Here is a 23038-nt window from a genome sequence, read left to right as displayed (position 1 = left end):
TCTGTAGTAAGATTATACTTCAAGAAGTATCATTTTTTACTCAGTCCACAGCAGAGGAGGCTGAGGGGAGGCCCCATAGTAGCCTCCATGACCTCACAGGGAGCACTGAGCTCTACTCTCCCTGACAGCAAAAGGGCCTGAGGGAATGGAATGGAGCTGTGTCTGAGGAGGGGTAGGTGGGGGTCAGGGACAGGCTGTGCACCAGAGGGCAGTGGGCATGGAACAGGCTGCCCAGGGCGGTGGGCACAGTCCTGAGTGCTGAAGTTCAAGGAGCGTTTGGACACTGCTCTCAGACACAGCATTTGGATTTTGGATGGTCCTGTGTGGAGCTGGAGGTTGGACTCTACGATCCTGTGAATCCCTTCCAACTTAGGATACTCTGTGGTTTTATGTTGTGTTTGGGAAAAAATCTGAATTCATTTTTATAGCTCATTAGTATGCACTTTTCCCTAGACTACCCATAATGTAGCATGGAAATATCAAAAGAAGATGGGGAAACAGTTCTATAGATGTGCAATATTTAATACATGCTACAGGGAGGAAAAGTCAAGTGAATCAGTGAACCACCAGAATTTAGAATATAGAAAGGATATTGCAGACAAAAGATACGTTTGCACTAAACTGTCTGTGAGCAATTCTGCAGCCTAAGGTATGAAACAGAAAGTGACAAAAAGACATCAAACAGAATCTGCCACAGGAAACAGAATTACAGAGGCTAAATTATATCTGATCAGGACAAGATAGGTGATCAACAAGCATGATCCCATCGCATGCAAACAACATGCAAAACATACAGCATGACTGAGCTGGGCTGTCACCGATGGCTTCAGGGGAGGGGCATCTGATAGCAGCAGGATGACTACACAGGCAGGCTTTTTTGTTTGTGCCCAAATTGCAGGGTGTGGGTGGTCATGGGGAAAAACAGGGTGTCTGAGGAGGCCAGATCAGAAGCAGGCATGTACCTTGATGTGACTCTGAGCTACCTGTGGGTATGACTTTTTTTTTTTAAATTCTGTTAAATAGAATTATTTTCTGTATTTTCTGACCGGGCTTTTTCTGACCAGGCTTCTTGCACTGCTGCAGAGCTTCATGCAAAACACCATCTGCTTGCCTAGATTAGCTTTTTTATTAAAAAAAAAAACAAACAATTCACCTGTTACAAACAATGAGCAGGACCCTCTGCTTGTTTAAATCTACAGAGGTCACCGGTTTGAACAGGATTATACTGCTTTGTGTGAACTGAGTGCTGGGCCTGAGTTCTCTTTGTGCATGATCTGCTGAGCACAATGCTGCTAACTTGCAAATAATAGTAAAATGAGCTTGTCTTGCTTTTGTAGGCAGAAGCTGCTAGGTTTGAGACCATTCATGGTCTGTAGATTTGTCTGCAGGCAATAAACTGTAGGGTAAGCTGTAACAAGGGTAGCAGGTCCAGGGCAAAGTCTCTGACATTCTCAGTTTGCATAACAGAATATGTAAAGCATACAGGCTGCCAGGACAAAGGTTTTCTGTTCCAGAATGTGCTAGACCTAATGAAATGGATTTAACTAATTTCACTGAATTAAATGATTCCCATGGATTTATGCAAAATGCTTGTATGTACGAAACACAAGTTTATGACAAGTTTATGGAGCAGGGAGAAATAATTTTCTCAATGTGCTAATTCCTGAATACAGCTGTTTTATTAAAAAAAAAAAAAAAAAAAAACAAACTGAAATATATATATATATTTTAAGAAAAGTTCATGTTTGTAAGTGCCAGTGCTTGTAAGCTTTTTTCATATTGTGAGCAGAAAAACATGGAGATGGAGATGACCTTCACTACCTTTTATGTAAGGGTAGGCTCTAGAGAGTGGTAGTAGGGAAGAGAGTTGATTAGGGTTTCTTTTCCACTATTTTAATACTTGACCAGCTAAAATTGTTTTAGGTTTCTCAGTTCAGTGTTGAATTAGATTTCCTTACAAGGGATTTTTGCCTCCTGAGAGTCATTCAAATACATCACACTTTTTGGCCAGATTATATATCCATAATGACCTCAGGTGTTCCACTTGCAAAAATCTTGCGTGTTTTATATATAGATTCATTTATGTGTCAAAGTCTTTGTTTAAATGTTAATATTTAGATAGTGAAATTTCCCAATAGGGTAAAATTTCAGTTTTTGTTTAGTTTTCAGTAAAGCAGAAAAATCAGGAAAACACTTTAAGTATGCAGGTTGCAGTTTCTGTATTCAACACTTCCCTTTCCAAATTCAACTTGGCTGATGTATTGTTTGTCACATCAAACCTAAGTTTAGTTTTCCAAATTTTTCTTTTATAATGATAGAAATTAAGTTCTGCTTAATTGCAGTTCTAATATAACATTAATTAGCATGTTTGGGGACCGCTTTGCCACGACACCTTTGGAGAGACTACAATTGTTTTGACATCAAGATATTTGAAGCGAAGCATTTACTACTGAGTTATCATGGACACTTCTCCCATTCATAGAAATTTGAACATGAAACTGGAATAAAATACTTTCATGATTTTGCAAAGCTAATCATATATACTAACTGTTTAAGTACTCCAGATGCAGAAATCATAAGTGAATTCTATTCCTTACGCAATGTCCCATAAATATCTGTATGTTCTCACCTATGTAAAGAAAGATAGCAAGTAGCAATCTGAAATAAATCACAGTATTCCTGCTTTAAAATGCTTGACTCAGAGGCACCAATGAGAGTTTTCCATATGCCCTGCGCCTAAACCAGTGAACACGCTTAAATAGGAGAAAGATTGCAGTAAACTTTATATACCAATTAACTACTTGGACTCGATGCAAGTAATTAAAGAGCATTGCCCTGTGACTGCATTTAACTTTATGTCTCAACTTGTTTCTAGGACTTCAGTACAATCTCAGTTATTATCTTTATCAGTAACAATATAATTTTGAGAATAAATGATCCTAGAAGCAGTATGGTTAAGTTAGCTCTGACAGCACAACTAAAAGATTGTTTAAACACCATATATTCATTAAACATTGCTATGCTACAGGCATTCAAAGGATGACTACACTTCAAATCCAGAACAAATACATGCTTGTCGTAAACTGTAATCATTAAAATCCCAAGAGGAGAAGTGCAAAGAAAATGTCACTAAGATGGGTTATCCCCACAACAGTATTTCACCTCTCCCTGCAAACCTCCTAATACTTATTCAGAGGCTAAAGATCAGAGAGATTGGAAACCTGTGCTGCTAGGTGCTGCTGCAAGGCTAAGGTCTCACAGCACATGGGAATGAACAAAAAGACAGTGAGGAAAGACGTGAGGGCCACAGCTGTTGATCAGGCTTGCACTCTCTTTCCTGACTTGCTGTTACAGAAAGCCCTGAAGAAGGAAAGCTGACATGTTTCAGCTGGAGGTGCAGGATCCAAACCTGTTGCACGGATTGAATTGGGAAAAGTGGAAAAGAGCTTTATTAAGAAATACAGATATGTTTTTTAAAAATGCTGTAACCTGGCTACATACTACCATTTCAAATATTCAAGAATCAGAAAATCACAAAATTTTAGGGGCTGGAAGGGAACTGTGGAGCTGATCAATCCAACCCCCTGCTAAAGGAGGTTCCCTACAGTAGGTTACACAGAAAGGCATCCAAGAGGGTACTGAATATTTGCAGAGAAGGAGACTCCACAACCTCTCTGGGCATCACAATGTGATGCTTTACAGACTCCAAGCAGTAACTTTCTAGACCTGTTCGCTAAGATAATTATATGCATGTACTTTTAAACAAAAGCATGTATTTTGTCTGAGCAGAGTGCAGTCCTTTGTTTGAACATGTCTACTTGGAAACTCTGGGCTTTGGCTAAGGAAAGAGTATGTTGATGTTATCTCTGTAATCTCATACATTCTTATTGCTTTGATTTACTGGCACTCATGATTTTCTAAGATTTCTAAGGGTTATATTTAGAGAGCTTAAGCTACAGATTTGGAGGTAAGTCACTTTGTAACAAGACCAGACTACTACAAGTAGACCTCCATAAGAGTTGATAGATATATTTAGCCTCCCTTGTGTGTCTCTTGAATATTCCTCCCCTCTTTTGTTTTGGCCATGTTTGCATCACAGGAGTCAATGCGTGCCACTGTTCCTCGGTAGCCCAGTATTTTGACTGTGGAAAGAGCTCCTGGGATATAAAGGAAGCACTGAGATTTTCATGGTTTTGCAAGGTTTGAGGTGGATCTAAAGAGAAAAGAAAGGCTCATTTAAGTTTCATTATCAAGATGTTATATACTGAGATGGAAAAACCCCCACTTCTTGAGTAGTTCATTGGCTACAGATCTCTTTTCTGAGAGTATTTTTCAATGAGGGGTAGGTAGAAAACTGTGCATCACAAAACCAAGTCCAAAAGTAGTTGGTACAAACCCAAATTTGGTTACACAATACAAGCCCTGACGGCATGACAGTTGATAAGCGTGTTAGCATTAGAGATGAACATTTTGGTAAATAATCAATACCTCCTGCCCTGCCTCTAATTTCGTTTGTATCTGTTCCTGGAAAACTGCAATCCTACATTTGACAAAATAATCCCCACAGTTTCCCTTTTCACCTGTCACTCCACCTTCTCACTGACTTAGACTTTATAGTCCTTTTGAAGAGCTTGTAATCTTCCTGAGGATGATGTCATTGTTCACCTCTTAACAGTGAGGACAAAGAAGGAAGATAAGAAATGATGTCAGAACGGTGTTGTGTAACACCTGCGTGACTGACCGTGTCAGCAGGCAATTACAACCATATGGAAAGCAGAATCCAAAACCTGAAGTTGGCAAAGGGCAAAGAGTTCAGGTGGGGCAAACTCTGCAGCTGGTATATACATATATAAATACAACACACTGAACACACTGACAGAAGCAAGATGGCTTCATACGGAATAAAGAATAAAATCTATCCTGTATGGCTTTATGTTGGATAAGGATGGCATTCTTACTCTTTCTGAGGTTGTATTCTACTGAGATCTTCAAGAACCTCACACTGACAGAGTGGGAACAGACCATTCCAGAAACTGACAAAGAAAAACCAGCAGGACAGAAAAATGTTTTATAAATCACTACAACTAAGTAACTTCTACATACATCTATATGCTACAATAACCACCACTAGTGTGCCTTCAAATGAAAGGAAAAAATGAGTTGCCAGGTAATTGAAGGAAAATAAAAGGGAAAAAATATGATGGAGATGGAAGATTCAGTAGATCATCAAAGGTACTGTAGGTGAAGTATAAAAATACCTACTTACTTAAATTAGGAGAGTTACTATTTTATTAAGATGTTGAAACATTTAATTAGATAACTGGAGAGCCAGATTTTGTAATGCTCATACTGGAATAAAACTAGATCAACTCTTATACTGCTTATGCAGTTTATACAGCTTGAGCTACTGAGTTTATTATCAAGACAACAGCACCAGATTCCAGAGCTATATTTGCTTATGAATACATTATAAGTTAGCTAAAAGCTCAAGTTCTCTATTTATGGAATCATTTTTACATGGACATTGTGTATGCATTAACAATTGCAGTCATTCATAACCCAGGCACTATATGCCTGAAGATGTATCCCAGTTTCAGTGTGGAAATAGAGGCATTAGAGCTAATGCATTAAATCACTTTCTGGTCTGAGTGCTCATTTTCTGAATGGCCAACATGCTTGCCAGGAAGATCTAATGCCCCAAGAACTGAAGGCTTTTTTTCTTCTTTTTTCTTCTGCATAAACATATGTACTAAATTCTAGTAACCTATGCTTGAGTTTTATTAAATCTTTTTTCTTTTTGGCTTTTTTAAAGCCAGTTTTATTAATTATCAGAAGACTACACAGGTCAAATTTCTTGCAACCTGTCTTTTCAGAGTAATTATGAACCTACTTCTTAGGCTAGAAGCACTGTGTCAAAACCATATGCACATAAACTGAACTGATAACCTGTAAGTTCTTTGGGACAGGAATTAAGTGTTAAATGAGTCATAATAGGTGGATACAAATCAGAGAAGGAATGGAAAGAAAAAAACTTCTGTGAGCAGGTCCTTTGAAAGTCTGTGGACAGTTTCAGAGTCAAAACTTAGGAAATAAACTTGTGTTGCCCAAACATGCCTCCAGAAAACAAAGAAGAAAATGACCTGATTCAAAACTTTTTCACTCCATGAATTATTCTCTTGCAAGGGCATAGCATGCTTCTTGATCATATAGTCCAACTCCCTCAGACATGCAGTTTTGTGCATAACTTCAGTGTGCCTCTCAGTCTTGTATGGTCTGTGGCCATACTATCCTCCAAACTATGCCCAGACATGGGACTGAGCCAAACCTACATCCATGACCATGTTAAAGCTTGTATGGTCTGACAGACTATGTACTAGTGCTTGGTTCTTTAAACAGATGTCACTGATGAGAACAGTTGAGCTGAAGCGAGTTGAATACCAGAAGAGCAAAGATTTCAGAATCAGTCAGCAGAAGTTGTTCTGAGAAGTAATCTGAGGAACAGTGTCCTCAGAGATGATGGTCACATCAGCAAGAACAGCAGAACTAAACAGGACTAAGATGGTGTCGTGCTTCTAGCAGAATCTTATAGTTGCGGAGCAAGCATTTGGCACTTTCCTCAGTATCTCACTTGTATCATGGCTATATTTGCACTGCAACACAGAAAGAGAAAATGTGACCTAGCACATCAAACCCTTAAAAAAAATGTAGAACCTTACTTGTGGGCTGGATCAAGCAGCAGGTGGCTGAACATGGTAAATAAGTGGACACAACTTTTCAACAGTGAGGCTCTCATTTCTGGATTTCTGAGAGCAGCAGAGAAGAGTGGGTGGTGTAAAGGCTGTGGAAAGATAGTGACTTTGATTCAGTGTGTTACAATTATGTTTTTATATAAATACAGTAGTGAAAGCCTGTAGTGGAGTTTTGGTGGCATTAAAGCAGTCCAGAACTGTGAGGGCTGGAGGATACCACCCACTCAGAGGGAACACAATACAGAACTGCATTCCACATGAATGCAGCAGAGCACTGGTCAGGGTCCACTGCTGGCACAGGCACAGCTTCTTGTATTTACGTCAGGGATGGGACTATTCACCAGCACATCTCAGTGCTTATAGGGACAAGGAATTATATGGGAAATGAAAGCACAGATACTCTGGACTGAGGTGAATGGGATGAGGTTCAACAAGGCCAAGTCCCGGGTCCTTCACTTTGGCCACAACAACACCATGTAGCTTGGGGCTGAGTGGCTGGATGACTGTGAGGAAGAAAGGGACCTGGGGGTGCTGGTTGATGCTCGGCTGAACATGAGCTGACAGTGTGCCCAGGTGGCCAAGAGGGCCAACGGCATCCTGGCCTGCATTAGAAATAGTGTGGCCAGCAGGAGCATGGAGGCCATCATCCCCTGTATTCAGCACTGGTGAGGCCGCACCTCGAGTACTGCGTTCAGTTTTGGGCCACTCACTGCAAGAACAGCACTGAGGCCCTGGAGTGTGTCCAGAGAAGGGCAACAAAACTGGTGAGGGGTCTGGAGCACAGGGCTTGTGAGGAGCGGCTGAGAGAGCTGGGATTGTTCAGTTTGGAGAAGAGGAGGCTCAGGGGAGACCGCATTGCACTCTACAACTTCCTGAAGGGAGGCTGTTGTGAAGAGGGGTTTGCCTCTTCTTCCAGGCAGCAAACAGGACCTGAGGAAATGGCTGCAAGTTGTGGCACAGGAAGTTTAGGTTGGACATGAGGAAGAACTTCTTCTCTCAGAGAGTGGTCAGGCACTGGAATGGCTGCCCAGGGAGGTGGTGGAGTCACCGTCCCTGGCAGTGTTCAAGAGGCGTCTGGATGAAGTGCTACAAGATATGGTTTAGTGCTTGTTGTAGCAATGGTAGTGGGAGGACGGTTGGATTAGATGACCTTGTAGGTCCCTACCAACCTTGTAATTCTATGATTCTATGAGTCTATGATTTTTGACCCAGTTGCATATTGTTTTATTTTGGGGAATAAGCAAACACCCATATGTGTTGTGTGCCGGCAGAAACTGCCTTCACTGAATTTTTGTTCTAAAGCAGAGATGAAATTGTTCATGTAGCTCTGTAACTGGAAATAGAATTTCCAGTTACAGGAATTCCAGCAAACAGGAATTTGAGCATGTGAGAGTGCATCAGTCTCATCATCCAGCAGTTCTTGTGGTTTGCACAAGGATTAGCAAACACAGTTGGAACGGGAGAAAGAACTGCTGAAGAAAAACCTTGCAAAGAATTACAAGTAGGTGAGGGATGAGGGGAGACTGCAAGGAGATTGTTTCACAGTATGACTGGAAAGTTAACAGAAAATGGAAGACTTAATTGCTGATTGCTCAACAAGGAACTCTCCCCAGGCTTCTGCTGTGCTACATGGTGGGGACCAGAACATGTAGGCACATGAAAAACACCTTGAAAAAACTAGTTTTCAAGCCTAAATCTGGCAGGCTCTCCTCCAGCTCATTTATGAACTTTGATCCTTCCTTATGCATGTTCTATGCCCTCTTTTTTTTTTCCTGTGTTTTACTGTTTCCTGATCATTTGTTTGACACTTAGCTCCATCCCCTCCTACTTGCTATGAGAGATCCCACTATCTGGTAGTTTTAGCAGTGCACATCCACTTCCCTATTTAGTTAGCTGCACCATAAGCTATCTCTGTTCTTGTCACTGCAAGTTTGAAACAATGACTTTAAGGGAACCAACAAGGAGACACCCCCTCACAGAAAGGGGCAGCCGTGTGACCGACCTGTCCTCATCTCCTAGTTCGGCCTTTGGTACAGAGCGTTCTGGGCCTGAGGGCACAGCCGAACGGAGAGAGAACACAGCTGTAAGTGACGATGCAGAGGAGGCTCCCCGCCCGCCCGCTCGCTCACCGCGCAGCCTCCGGGGGGGCGAACGGGCACCGCCGCCCTCGGGCCGTTTGCGGCTGGCTTCCACGCCTCCTTCCATTGCTTCGATCGGCGGAACAACGGCGGTCCGCCCCCGTGTCACACCACCACCATCAGGCCGGGAGGCGGGTCCGCCCCACCGCCCGATGTGGGCAGGGCCGTCCCGGGCAGCCCTTCACACCGCCCCGCCGCGGTCCCTCCTCCGGGGCGGTGCCGCCGGGCTGCGTCGCCGTGGCGGCGGCGGGCGGCGCGCACAAAGGCGGTGGCGGCTGCGGGGAACGGAGCGGAGCGGCCCGAGGCAGCCTGGGTCCGGCGGTTGCTGCCGGGTTTGCGGCGGAGGTGGGAGCCGAGAGCCGGGGCTCGGGGCCGTGCGTGTGGGAAGGGAGGCCGCATGACCCGCAGGTGCCTCCGGCCTGGGTGGGATGCCCGGGACATCCCACGGTTCCGGCGGGCAGCTCCTTTTCCTTGCTGAGCGCTCTGATTCGCCGCCGTTTGGCAGGCGCTGCTCGGAGGTGGCACGATGTGCGCGTCACAGGCAGGGCCTGGCCGGCACGGTGCCGGCAGTGTGCGTACAGCTCAACTTGGCTGTCGGGAGTCTCTGTTCTGTGATTATCCTCTGGTTTGGTTTGCGGTCTGGGGTGTTTTGTTTGTTTTGTTTTCTCGGTGGTTTTATCTGTGTCTGTGCTGTCTCAGACAGCAACTACTGGCAAATGTTTAGTGTCTGTGGGTAAGGTTTTGCTGTCATTGTCTTGTCACTTAGAAGCCAGATGCTCTTGTTACAGTGAACAGAGCCTGTTGCCATGAAAGGAACTGGAGGAGAAGTGAGGAGATGATAGGGTAGAGGTTCAATAATGTGATGGTTTTAGGTATAAAGACACAAAAATAGCTTCTGATGGTTTTAGATACTTTCTGGTAGCTTGTGTCACCTGTCAGCATCTGCTTACCTGGCTCAGTGTGGTCTGGTTGTGAGGGAGCTGGGCAAGTTTCAGTTATAGCCCTTTTCCATACCTATAGATGTGCAGGTGTATGTGTTTGTTTATCTGTTGAGCACTCGTACGCTCAGCAATCATTAAAAAAATTTGGAATGCAGTAAATGCTTACTTTAAGCTCTGACAGCAGGGCAGTATAGTCAGAAAGAAAACTTTTTTTTGAGTCCCACTGAAAGAGAGAATGCTAGTCATGTGAGGAGTCAGCAAGGAATAGAGCTACAGCTGTGCCTCCTCTCTCATTTGTGTTCCTGCTCTGACATTGGAACAGTAGCCCAGGGCAGCACAGGACGTGATCTTCCATAATATTCACCACCTGATTCAAAAGCTCTTGGTTTCAAACATTGGTCTGTAGTTTCAATTTGTTGTGAAGTTTGATCGTATTTGTGCAGTACCAATTCAAGTGGGTGTCAATTTGTATGGCTTTAGTGGTCCCCAACAGGCAAGCTGGGGATGTGCATTTGGGAGGCTGGTGTGGGACTACAGTTGTTGACTTAAACTGATCATGAGATAGTTCACTTGGGCTCAGGCACGCTGGCTATGGGACGAGAAGCCAGCCTTGTCCTCCTTCTGTTTGAATGCCAGGATTCAGTACAGGCGTGTTTGTAGTCTTCAGATTGAATCTGTGATTTCAGGTGCTCTCAATGAAATATGCTATTATTTATGGGAACTTGCTCAAGTATATGAGAAACGTGGTATTGCAAATGGGAGAGATTGTGGTAGAATCTCAGCAATAACAAGTAGGACAGTCATCAGATAGTCAAAGGCTGTATCTGTGAATAAGCAGGTTCTGGGGATGACTTGCAGCTTGGGGGATAACTTTGACACTTGATCTGTTTGACTTCTTGGACATTATAAGAAGTCACAGCTCTTGGCTAACTCCAAATGGGAGTCAAATTGTCTAATAGAATTAAGCCCAGAATAATCCCAACCTTAAAGTATTTCTGCTGGCAGGAAGCAGAATGCTCTTACTCTGGTGTCAAGCCAGCCACATACAGCATGTTCTGTTCTAGTTCGGGAAGAGCCAAGTGTCTTGCACCTGTTCCCAGCTGACCAGAAGCATTGTCAAATCACCTGCAGGAATATGGTCTGTCTCATACTGCTGTGACTGTGGTGAGATCTGGAAAAACTGTGCATAATCAGGTTTGGTCTAGAGTCTGTCATACTATTTGTGAAACAACCAGAATTGCACTGTTCAGCAGACTGCACCCCCACAACTTGTCCATATCAGAAATGTGGCTGCTCATGGCTTCCTTCTAGCTTGTGTGTCCAGGTTCCCTTTCCTAGATGGAGGGGGAGGGGAGGAGGGAAAGGGGGAGGAAATAAGTATTGTTTAGCAAGATTTGTCTGTATCTTGTTACCATATGATGTAGCCACATGTAACAGACCTCACTTGACATTAGTGGGAGTTAAATCACACTCTATATCTCAACCTTAGTAACTTGGACAAGATGACATATGGATCTTGTTGCAAAATATGGACCTAAACTGAGACTTGCTACAAACCCACACGGTGCCTGCACAGTGGGGTTCATAGCCAAGACCCTGGGTTGGATTGATGTAGAAGCCAGCAAGTAATGAAGAAAAAGGTTTTCAAAAGCTATTAATGATTTTCGGAGTCTAACTAGAAATGTGGTGGAACTTAGGAGGTTTGGATGGGGTGGTGACTCAGCATTAATGACTTTGCAAGATGTTAATCATTTACTAATAGATAGAAATACCACTTCTAAATGAGTAGAATATTAGTTTTCATGAGCTTTAGTAGTTAGGAAGTCACTGCTAGGGCAGTTACTCTATAGATGTGAAGGGTTTATTTTAATTTTGTGGGGAAAAAAAAATAATAAAAATCCCTCCAGAGAATCTTACTGGAATAATATTGTTATCAACGTTTTTAGAATATAAACTCTGATACAATTCTGAAGAATTCTATTAATTGCTGTAGAGGAGGTTGGTGTTCAATACTGCAAACAAAACTGAGTTGTTTCAGAGTCAAGAAAAGAAATGTTTGGCACATAATGAAATGATAGAAGTCATTACTTACCTAGGAGTCTCTTAAGTGTTGCCGATTGCTCTGCTATGTGTGATTGATTCCCTTGGAGGAGCCAAAGTTTGATCCCCAGCTGTGATCCAGTCTCTCTCAAGCTTTGCATCTTCATAACAAAAGCCAAGAGTAGATCAAGGAACCATGTAGACCAGGCTTGGGAAGTTGTCATAGTGTGGGCATGAGCTGCAGTGCTGCGGTGATTTATCTTAACTGAATGCTGGCTCCCTTTCACCACTTCGAAGCTATAAGGAAAATTTATTGGGAAAGTTAGGGTCTCATCATGACATAAGGTTTTAAATCCATAATGAAAAGGTGTGTCTGTAATGTGGTATGTTCCTTTGTGCTGCGGATTTTGTTTGTGTTACATTTAGCATTGCTGCACATCTTCTTTGTGCAACTGCAAAAAATTCTGCAGTTTGTGGAACTGCAGAACTCTGGAGAAAGTGTTGAAAGGGACCTAAATGTTTTACTCATGCTAACACATAAAAGGATGCCAAAGGCCATTCTTGGCAGACAGACCAGCTAGCTTAGTCTGCTTGCATCTGTGCATTAAAGCTCTCTTAACTTTTAAGGAAGGTGACTACATCTAAACTGCTCTTTGGGAGTCATCTCTTGTTTGTCTGAACTGCTGCTGCTACTGATGGGCCAGCTACCCAAGAATTGCTTGGGAGAGTGCTTGTGTGCCAAAAATATACCAGGTTTTTGTAGTTTGAATAGATTCAGTCTAAGCAATCAAACGATGAGATCTGTGATGTGATTTTACTTACTAGGACATGAGCACAGTGACGGTGTCTTTAATTGTGATAACTTTCAGTGTTTTATTGTGTAGTGTCCAGAAAAGAAAGGTGGAATGGTATGGGGGAAAAGCTGGGTTGCAAAGAAGGGGCCGGGAAGGGTGCAATTACCAGCTTTCTCAATGTGTGTGTACAGCTTGGTGTACCTGTACAAAAGAAGCAGATGACTCAGGTGGTGGTGCTTTTGAACTAGATTGGTCATCCAGTAGAGTTGGAGCTTCAGGAAGGACTGAAGATGATATTGTTAAGGCTACTCTTTGTAAAGTTACATACTTAAGTAATAATGTAGCACCCAATGCTTTATTTTTTACGTATTTTCCACAAAACAATAACATCTGAAAAATGATGGCTGTCTTAATAAAAAAAAAATTGGAGTTATTCCCTCAGCAGGGGATGCTAGTTAGTTTGACATGAAAAATGATGCTAGAAAATACTTTTAATTTCATAATGGATGAATCATTTGGGTCTGTGGAGTGTTTCAGACCATTTGAGAATAATGGCAGAAGCATTACAGGCTGCTCTCACTTGCTGAAAGCTTTGATCGAAAGGATTTTGAACTTTCCCAGCAGCGAAAAATAGTTTATGCTCTGTCTACTAGCTTGCTTCCACAGTATGAAAACAAGTTTTGCTAAATCCAGTGTGATTAACAACCAGGCAGTGGGTTTAACCCATGACATAAACCTTGTGCTTATTGCTGAAGTCACTGCTGCCTGGTTAGTGTGTGAAAGATGTCTTGGAGATGCCAGAGTGAATGTTAAACCAAAACCACAGGCAGCCTCTCTGGGGTTTGAGGAATGTTGGTTTCCTGGAGTGCTGACACAGTATTGCCTGACTGTAGGTTGTCCAATCAATTTCAGCTTTGGTGGGTCTGTGCAAAAGCTAGGAAAGAAGGGCCCATATTTTGAGTCTGAGTCCCATTTCTGAACTATCCCCCTACTAGAACTCCCTTTTGCTCTCTATGTTGGAAATATGAAACCATTTTTGTGTGATTCCCATAGGATTAATCTGTCATCCTCTTTTAATTCTGCAGTGATTTTACAAGCATGGGCCAGGTTCAGCCCAGTCTGGACTTAATGTCTGGCACTAGTGAACTATTTGAATGTGGCTTTTTTTTTTTTTTTTTTGTAGGGATAAGAGGCTTGCACTGTATGGAAGCAAGCTGTGCTGTTCCACTTGGTCACAGAGCTTGAGGATAGCGTCTCACTTTTAATTCACCAGCATAAAAATAATCTGTGCCCTAAGACAGGGCAGGCAGCGTGGTTGGATCTGTCATGAACGAGAGCATTTCCATAATTCTCCTTTGAGGAGCTGAGGAGATCTGCTGATGTAACCTGTTAAGAGGATGTGAGTTCTCTTTGTTTGGATTGGTTACCCGTAACCCTCCAAAAAAGCAGGTGTATATCGAGTCCCAGCAAGTACTCCTTCTCCAAGAAAAGGAAGTCACATCTGTGTTGCACCTAGAAATTTTGTTGCTTATGCAGGCCAGGCGTCAACTGGTGTCAAATAAACCATGTAATTTGGAATCTAAATGTGGCCAGCTTTAAGTTTAATGCTAGCACAACAAGAAATAAATTTCTTATTTAGGTTAGACAAATCCTTCATAGAAACTGGAAGTATTTTTCCAAAGCAGAGATAACTAAAAAAAAATCTACTAACAGTAACAGTGTGTGTGTAGTGCTGGCTTCTTGGAGAGTTCACATGCGAGCTATGAAGATAATTAGGGGGTTAAAGTTTACGACTTGCAGGGAGAGTCTTGGAAAGTTAATTCTGCTCAATCTTTAGGGCAGTCAGCAACCTGCTGGGAATACCATGGAAGCAGGATTTGTTCAGAGGTGCAGAGTGATAAAACGGGGCAAAGGGCACAAGGCTGTGGGAAATTCTAGTTAGATACTGGGTAGAAAATCATCGCTATGAGGATGTGGTAACAGATGCTTGGTAAGGCTGTGAAATCTCCATCCTTGAAGGCAGTGAGAGCTCCATTGGGATTCTGGGCCGAGCTGCCCCTCCTTTAAGGAGGGCTGTGGTACATGGGACTCTAGAAGCCCTTTTCTAATCTGTTGTTCCAACAATTATGACACAACACAAGGTGCATCATGAGTTTAAAGTTCTCAGTGCAACAGCTCTCTGCTGGATTTACATTTAGGAAAAGTATGTTACTAATACACTTGCTGTAGGAGCCCAGGATGCTGCTGCCAGTTGGATACTGGAGCATTGAATATTATGACCTTTTGCTATCAAGTTTTCACATTTTGACTTATCAGTGGACTTATTACTTCCTAGGTGCCTGAGTGCAGATTTACGGATTTCAGCATTAACATTTTGTGTAGTGCCAAATACTTTGAAATAGACAGGTCAGTTTTCATGGCATTCTTTTAATAGTTGTTTTTTGGTTTGTTTGTTTGTTCTCTTCTAAGTATAAATCACTGTTAAAAATCAGAGTTATTTTTGAATCATTTCATACTTGCATCATTTTGTTGTTACCAAGAGAGCACAGCTGAAAGAAGCCTGTGTTGGAGCTGCTGCTTAATGCGTGCTATGCAGCTCAATGCAGTGACTGTCTCAGACTGAGTTTGATTCTGTTCTCATCAGCAGTGTGAGTTTTACTGTTGCCTGCCCTCTCTGTTGGTATCCAGGTGATGTGCAGCCCTGTAAGGGACATGTATGCCAGGCATTCTAAGTGTACGTACTGAGCCTACAAGAGCAGTCTTGAAATCACTATCTCAGGATCTGCAAGAGGTATTGGAAAAAACAAAGGAAATAACACAGTCCATGGAGTTTCTAGTGCTCTGGAGAGCATCTGCTTAAACTCATTCATATTTTGTGACCCCTTAAAGGACTTGTTGGATTTATGAGTGTCTTGTGTAGGGACTGCGTGTGATGAGAATATGTATTAAAAAGGGAGGAAACTATACTAATTGGGAGAGGAAGGGAAATAAAACCAAGCAGCCAACCACTTTAACCATCAACACGTGCCTCATTTTTTATAAACTTGCTTGTACTAAAAAGATATTCTAAAAGATTGGTAGAGTTGTATTTAGAAAGCACTCCAAAGTTCAGAAGCTCTGGAGTGCCGAAACATATTGCATTCTTTATGCACATGTGTCTTACAATATACTTCTAACAGCAGAAATCTCAGCTAAGTGGGAGAATAGTCTTTGTCTTTAATGCAGTGAAAAAGGAGATCTGCTTAGAATCATCCCTTGCCCTGCCCTTAAAAGCCTGTAGAAATACGAGAAAAATATATTCCATTTTTAGAGCACGATAAATGATAGGAGGGGATGTTTTATGCTGCAATAATGCTTTTCTCTTCAGCGATAAAGTAGAAACTCTTACGAGCTGCAGTCTGAAAGTCTGACTGTGGTTTTGAATGCAACTAATGTTACAAACTTTTGGAAGCTGTTATAATTCTGAGAGTTAAAAGGTTCTTTTGTTTTTGTTTTTTGATAACTCTCCACACCTGTGTCAGCTCTAAATAAAGTCGTTGAGAAATCCTGATTTCATGTGAAGTTATTAATTAATGAAACAAGAGAATAACCCTTGCTGGAATGTAAAATGTCTCGATCTCAAATGTCTTTACAATATAAAGCAGAGCTCTAAACCTAATCTGTTTTATCTGTTGCTTTTCAGGTCCAAACCATGAACTACGTTGGACAGTTAGCAGGGCAAGTGTTTGTAACCGTGAAGGAGCTCTACAAGGGACTAAACCCAGCCACGCTGTCGGGATGTATTGATGTAATTGTTGTACGTCAGCCGGATGGAAATCTTCAGTGTTCTCCTTTCCACGTCCGCTTTGGGAAAATGGGAGTTCTGCGTTCCAGGGAGAAAGTGGTAAGAATTGACACTTTGGATATTTTCTGTCTGTGATTTGACTCCAGTGGTATGAAATTTACTAGATACTCTGTATGTTAGACAAGATTTTCTTTGGACATTCTTTACAAAGTGCTCAAATTGAAGCAATTTTCACTTAATACAGTTATTACAGACTGCCACACTTCTAAGCATAATTTATAAGACGTTGACTGTAATAATAAAAAGGAACCATGAAATTTGTAGTGTTTATTTTTAATACAGCAGAACTTTGTGTTAATTTGGGCATATTCTCAATTTCATTAGTGACTACGTTGAAAGATGACTTTTTATACTATGTGCATTGGTATTTATAAAAAAAGGGATTTACAATGAAGTAATATTTTTGAGGTAAAGAATATTAAGACAAATTGAAGCTAGAAAAAGCAATGAGGACTTCAGATAAATGTAATCAAGCTGAACGGCCTGGCCATACAGTGTAGGATCAGAAGTTGCCAGTGACTAATGCATGACAGATTATTTTAGGAAATAATTCATAAGCACATATAGTTTGAGCTGAGAGCGTATCTGTAATTATTCAGCAGAAAAATTGAAATGTCATCATTCTTTAAGTCTTACCGAAATCAAAAAGGAATGCAAACAATTAAAATGGATAACAGTTCAAATTGTTCCTATGCCAAACACGTACAATTTCTGGAAATGTAAATGTAGGTTGTCCAAGTCTCCCTCCATAAATACAGTGAAAAAGAAGTTAGTGGCAAAAATGGTTATAAGCAAAGAGAGAAATGTTCCTGAGAAGAAATGGAAATGGTTGGTGCTGTACAGCTCTAAGATAAATGCATGGAAGAAATCAATATGTGGATCATGTTGAGAATAAAAAAACACTTTTGTTTTTGCTTCTCATAGTACTTAATTAATTTGAAAGACAGGATATTAGAAATTTGTAAGTGAAAGCACTTTCTGCACTCTGGAAAATTAGGCTGTGAATTAAAAGGGAGAAAAGATTTATGTGGCAAATGAAGCATCTAGAATTTCAATTAAAAAGATTCAGGGCTTTATGTAATGGCTATAAACATTCCTGGGGAGCTAGACAACAATGAGCTGAATAAGTTAGGGCAGCATCCTGAAAACTGATGGCCTTGTGAAGGGCAAGAAAATTCCCCTACCCCTTCACAAGTGTAGTGGAGTGGTTTTTTTTGTTAATGAGGAGGCTTCCTGTGCTGCACTGAGAAGTGTTTGTCCATTGACAAAAGGTAGGATAGCTGAACAGGAACTGTGTATCTAAAACAATGTTGTTTTAATTTTCAAAAATGTTACTGACTTCCAGGTTGACATAGAAATTAATGGAGAGGCTGTAGATTTGCACATGAAACTAGGAGACAATGGAGAAGCCTTTTTTGTGCAGGAGATGGATAACGATCAGGTAAGAATCAAAATTCCCGTTTGTTAAAACACAGTGCTTACTCTTCAAAGTCAATTCTGAATTTAGAGGTTTTGTTGAAAAATATATTTTTATCCATTCTGTAAGTTTGAAAGTTTCTGGATATTTTTCTGCTATTGGAACTCAGTACTGAACTTTTTCTTGATTGCTGAGGTTGGAAAGAACCTGAAGAAAATCATCACATAACTAAAAATTAGGGGCTTATATGCATTTCAGTGTGTGAACAGAAATAACATGTACACAGTTTATGTGATCCAAAGATGCGTACAGCAGAGGATGGTATTTTCACAGCTTCTTTTTTCTCTCAGAAATCTTGACTTTGAACACATATACTCAGCAGACTGCCAGCATAAAGTGCATGTGCCTTGTAAACTTTTGTGTGCAGAGTAATTGTGGTACTCGCCAAAGACATGATCCTGCAACTATAATTCATGTGAATTGTATTTAAATGAAAATTTCTGCTCTTGAACTGTGGAATTAAGTACTAGTCTATGTAAGTTACGGTCACACTTGTTTTGAGTAGTCCCTGTGTGAAGTAATCTATCAGTAAAGCCCTTAATTTTTGTTACTGTACGAAGTGGAATGAATTCTCAAATTCTTCTACAGAGGAATCTTGCTGAGCTTCCAGATATCAAATCATTGTTACTTTTGAGTGATGTCTTAAATTTTGTTGATTGTGTGTGGATTTTAGATCTATATTTATGACTGACAGAAGAACTAACTTTTTTGCATGGTTTGGATTTCTTTCTCAGGAAGTAATTCCTTATCATCTCTCTACGTCCCCCATTCTGTCTGAGGGAACTGTGTTAATGGAAGCTCAGCTGAAGAGGAACTCAATTGACAGGATAAGAAACCTGGACAACAGTGTATCCTCACAAGTACCACCCCAAGCTCATGGATCCCAGCCTGGTAATGAAACATCTCCAGTCTGTAGCTCTGTGAAAAAGAGAAGGAAAAAGAGGAGGAAGTCTACCCACAAATTAGACAGCTTAAAAAGAGAAGACATTGGAGACACATCAGAAGATGAAGACATGTTTCCTATAGAGATTAGCTCAGAGGAAGAAAAGGAACCATTGGACAATTCAAGGTATCACAGTGGAATGGAGATGTATAATGGAAACCTAATGCAGGGTTAATGTTCCATTCTGTACCTCTGACAGTAATTTTGAAGTTGGTACACATGGCTGGTAAACATTCTCTCTAAGAAACAGCTTTTGGCTAGAAAGCTATCAGAGTGCTACTATCAGGAATAATGAAAATGCCACTTAAAAAAAAAAAACAAAAAACAGTCTTTAGTCATGCTGTGGGCTAGGAAGGTGTGAATCAGATGACATGTCTCTGTCTTTTTACTTCAGGTTAAGTCAATTCTTCTTTGCAGTACGTGTTTTTCCCCCCTTTACTCCCACCCCAGCTGTTTGTAGTATGTAATGGTTGAGTAATAAAATGTTTTTTTTTTTTAATGTCATGTCTCTTCCTAGGATTCTTGTTCCGGATGTGTTTGTTGATGATGTATCTGATATAAAGGCACCTGCTGTGTCTACTTATTCTCAGTCCTCATCATACCCTCGTTCGGATGGGGAATGGTCACCTATTCAAAGGTAATTTTCTGATGGTACAGTCCTAGATAGTTCTCTTTTCATTAATTTCTTACATGCTAGTGCTATATGAAGTCTTACGAAAATTTTGACAACAAATGTGATCACTGTCAACTGCTAGATGAAATCACATACTGTAGAACAATTTCAGGTTAACTCTGCCCTTGATTCAACGAACACGTGCATACAAATTCAGGCCCACAAATTCTAAAGAATACTTATGTGCAAGCAGTGGTATTAACAGATGTGTGTACTTCAAAGAGGATATATGTGTTGTCAAAGCTGAATCTTTACCTGATGCACACACTTTCTAAGCACTTCAGTCAATGCAGAGATGTAAAACTTTAAGCACTTTGAGTATACTCAATAAGTATACTTTGATTATACTTATTTTTTTAAATGAATGTTCATGTCCATTCCTGGTATTTGGGAAATACCATCAGAAATTGATATCTTGTTGTCAGTTGCATTCATTAAAATAAGAATGAAGAGTGTGTGTGTTTATGTGGCTGTACACCACTTCAAGTGGGGTAGTATCAGTAAGACTTTATGGTATGTCTTAACGAACTGTCTCTGTGGGTGAGGAATGGAAGAAAGGAAAGCAAGGAAATGATTTTAGAGGCTTAATTTAGATGTTTTACATTGCATTCTATAATAAACTTTCTGCACTGACTGTATAGCTTACTGATATTAGCTGGTGATAGTATGTGTCAATACCCTGCCTCCTCAGTGGCTTTTTTTTTTTTTACTGTACGTTCTGTTTGTTTCTGGATTGCAATATTCTGTATTTCAAAAACTCTAGATGTAAATTCATCGTTTACATAGCTAATACACAAAGAGCTTATGTTAATCAGCACTAGTTGTGAATAATGACACTGTTTTATTTCTTTTTTCTTACCAACATGTTGTGTTGTCCAGTAAACCTATAGATTGCACAGGGCAATCCTCTCTTCTCACTGTTCCAGTAGATGGTGGCCTATCTAACTCTTGTCCTCATCAGTCTTCTCATTTTTCTCCTCCAGACAGGTAGAACAGTTGTTCTCCCACTTTTCTGTGCTATTCTTTAATGCTTTTAATGCATTAATATGCTCTTGGCGCATTAATTGCACGTGAACTTTGCTGTATTTATAACTGTACTCATTGCTAACCCAGACACTTTCATTAAAGTGACTTTGGAAATCACTTCCTCTCTTCTTTGTGAGTACTGGCTAGAGGTAAGTTGCCTTGAATCACACGTTGAATGAGGGTAGCTAATGTATCCATCAAATCAGGGCACTGAAGACCTAGTTTAAAGATAAGTTTATTAAGATGATACCCCCCAAAAAGGAGAAGGAACTTAGTGAAGTTCTGCAGTCCTCTGAAGACTGGCATTTCCATGTGTCTTTTTACAGTTAATATGTATTTAAATGGCATTTCTATCCATTGTTTCTCCTGAGGAGTTTACTTCTTCACCAGCGAAAGTGAAAGCAAAACACATCCTTTAAAACTCAGAAATACAAATTCTGCTTTTTTTTTTTTTTTTTTTTTTTTTTTTTTTTTTTTTTTTTTTTTTTTAAATGGAAGGAGCCAAATGTCAAAACAGAACCTCTTTTTCTCTTGTTGCTTGTTTTGAAATACTCTCTGCACATTGGATTGGAATGGGGTGCATCTTAGGAGGAAAGATGGCACAACAGATAGAGCCTAAAACTTGGGAGACCCACAGTTATGCCTTTGCTGTAGTGTGGGCATCCTCTGACCTTGGACTTCTTACAAATCTGAAAGTGGATACAGATATTTGTAGATGCCTTTGTGTTCAAGGTGTCTCAAGGTTCTGCAGCCAGGCACTTTCTTTCCAGTTAGTGGAGAGATGTTACAGCAACTAAGCAAAACCTTCTAAATTATGTGTCTGAATATGGTCTTGGTTCTCCTTTAGTGCTGGGGAAGCTTTGAGTAGTGAATCAGACTAAATTGCACGTTGCTTATCTCAACATAGATACCAAGCTAGATACCAAAGGTAGTATTAAAAACTGAAAATCTTAAGGGTTTCCCAGCTTGGAGATCTACTTTTTATAGCCTAAACAGCCATAACAACAGCTACTCTGTGTGAAATCCTGGGGTAGTCGGGGATGTTCTCCCCAGTATTTTCATGGGAAGGTAGAGCATGTGCACAAGTGGGCCTTGAACACATAATGTGCCCTGTATGGCTCCATCAAATTTGATCTGGAGTTTAGCTGTCCTGCAGTTGAGACTTGCAGCTAAAGTGCTGTAGTGACTGGTCTAGATAAGGCCCTCTCTGTCTACAACTCCTTTGCTCTGTATGAGATCAGAAATGCTACTGTGACCACTCAAAAGGAAGCTCAAATTCTGAACAGTTGTTCTGGAATGTAAATGAAGTACCTCCCTTTCCTTCTGCCTATCTTTTTGCAGTTTGTTTGACTTCAGTCAAGTCAGGACTTTTTTTGCAGATCACACTGCTGTTTTCTTGGGCTTTCCTTGCTTTCAGTAGGAAGTATTTCTTAGATAACTGTGGTTTCCTGCTATAGAGCTGCTAGCCACAGTCCAAGTTCCTAATTCTTTGACATCAGACTACATTCATTGCATGCACAGCTTGTATGAAGAAATCTATAGGTCTGGGACACCAGTATTTGGTGTTTATGGATTGGATATGTGGATTGGATAGATTGCCTAAATGATTGAGTTTGCCCTTATGCATTGCTGACGGGACTGGTAGCTCTAGTTTGATCTGCATTATCTTCAGCAATCTGTAGAAGGGGGTGGAAATTCAGCTGAGCTGCATCAGTGCCTGACTTGAGAACAGAAGAATTGTATGAAAGGCAAGGTATAGCTTTGCCTGAGTTACAAATGTCTTGATGGTGTAAGAAATAAAAATCCTTTGGAGTCTTTTATTTAGGGAATTGCTTCTAGATTACTATCGCTGAACTACAAATCCTATGTGATCTTGCAGTTCAGCTTTATTGACCTTCCTAGTGCGAGTATAACACTAAAACAAGGTTTAATTTCATATAGTATTTTCAGTCTCTTCTATTGTAACTAGCAATAGGACTAGAGGGAATGGACTCAAGTTGCATAGGGGAGATTCAGGTCTGACATTAGGAAATAATTCTCTGAAAGAATGGTCAGGTGCTGCATGGGCTGCTCAGGGAGGTGGTTGAATCACTCACTCTGGAGGTGTTCAAGGAATGTTTACATGTACTGAAGAACATGGTTTAGTGGAGTAAAAAAAAAAAAGTGGTTGTGAGCTTTATTAGCCTCCAGTATGATGTTACTTTGGTAGCAATATTTTGAGGGAAATAGCAGCTAAAATAGTCCTTGCACAGATAAAGGAGACAAATCTGGTGTCACATACGTGCAGGTAGAACTATGCAAACAGACAGTAAATAAGCAAGACTATAGTTTGCATAATTGCCTTCTGCACACATAAATTGCTGTTGCTGTTCCAGAAGGGTATTATGTGGGGAGAGAGTAGCTGCTGAGTGTT

At 40.8% G+C, this 23038-nt stretch overlaps 1 protein-coding gene across 5 annotated transcripts in view; it reads left to right on the top strand.

The window, feature by feature from the left end:
- The first annotated feature begins 894 nt into the window (after nt 1-894).
- Nucleotides 895-23038, top strand: part of LPIN1 (lipin 1) — a 52758-nt gene continuing 30614 nt past the window's right edge. For 2 of the 5 annotated variants that reach the window (XM_042839826.1, XM_042839858.1), the window contains exons 1-5: nt 895-989; nt 16345-16545; nt 17852-17947; nt 18718-19052; nt 19444-19563. In XM_042839826.1, coding sequence (XP_042695760.1) covers nt 912-989; nt 16345-16545; nt 17852-17947; nt 18718-19052; nt 19444-19563 — 830 coding nt within the window. In that variant the 5' untranslated portion in view covers nt 895-911. Of the gene's footprint in view, nt 990-9161; nt 9233-14994; nt 15069-16344; nt 16546-17851; nt 17948-18717; nt 19053-19443; nt 19564-23038 lie in introns of those variants that run through there. The other 3 variants (XM_042839848.1, XM_042839834.1, XM_042839841.1) reach the window with 3 other exon arrangements.

The sequence above is a fragment of the Centrocercus urophasianus genome, unplaced genomic scaffold (genome assembly GCF_019232065.1).
Source record: "Centrocercus urophasianus isolate 14NV4802_14NV808 unplaced genomic scaffold, USGS_Curo_1.0 seq_10, whole genome shotgun sequence".
NCBI classification, from domain to species: Eukaryota; Metazoa; Chordata; class Aves; order Galliformes; family Phasianidae; genus Centrocercus; species Centrocercus urophasianus.
This window is presented reverse-complemented; position numbering and strand designations above follow the sequence as displayed.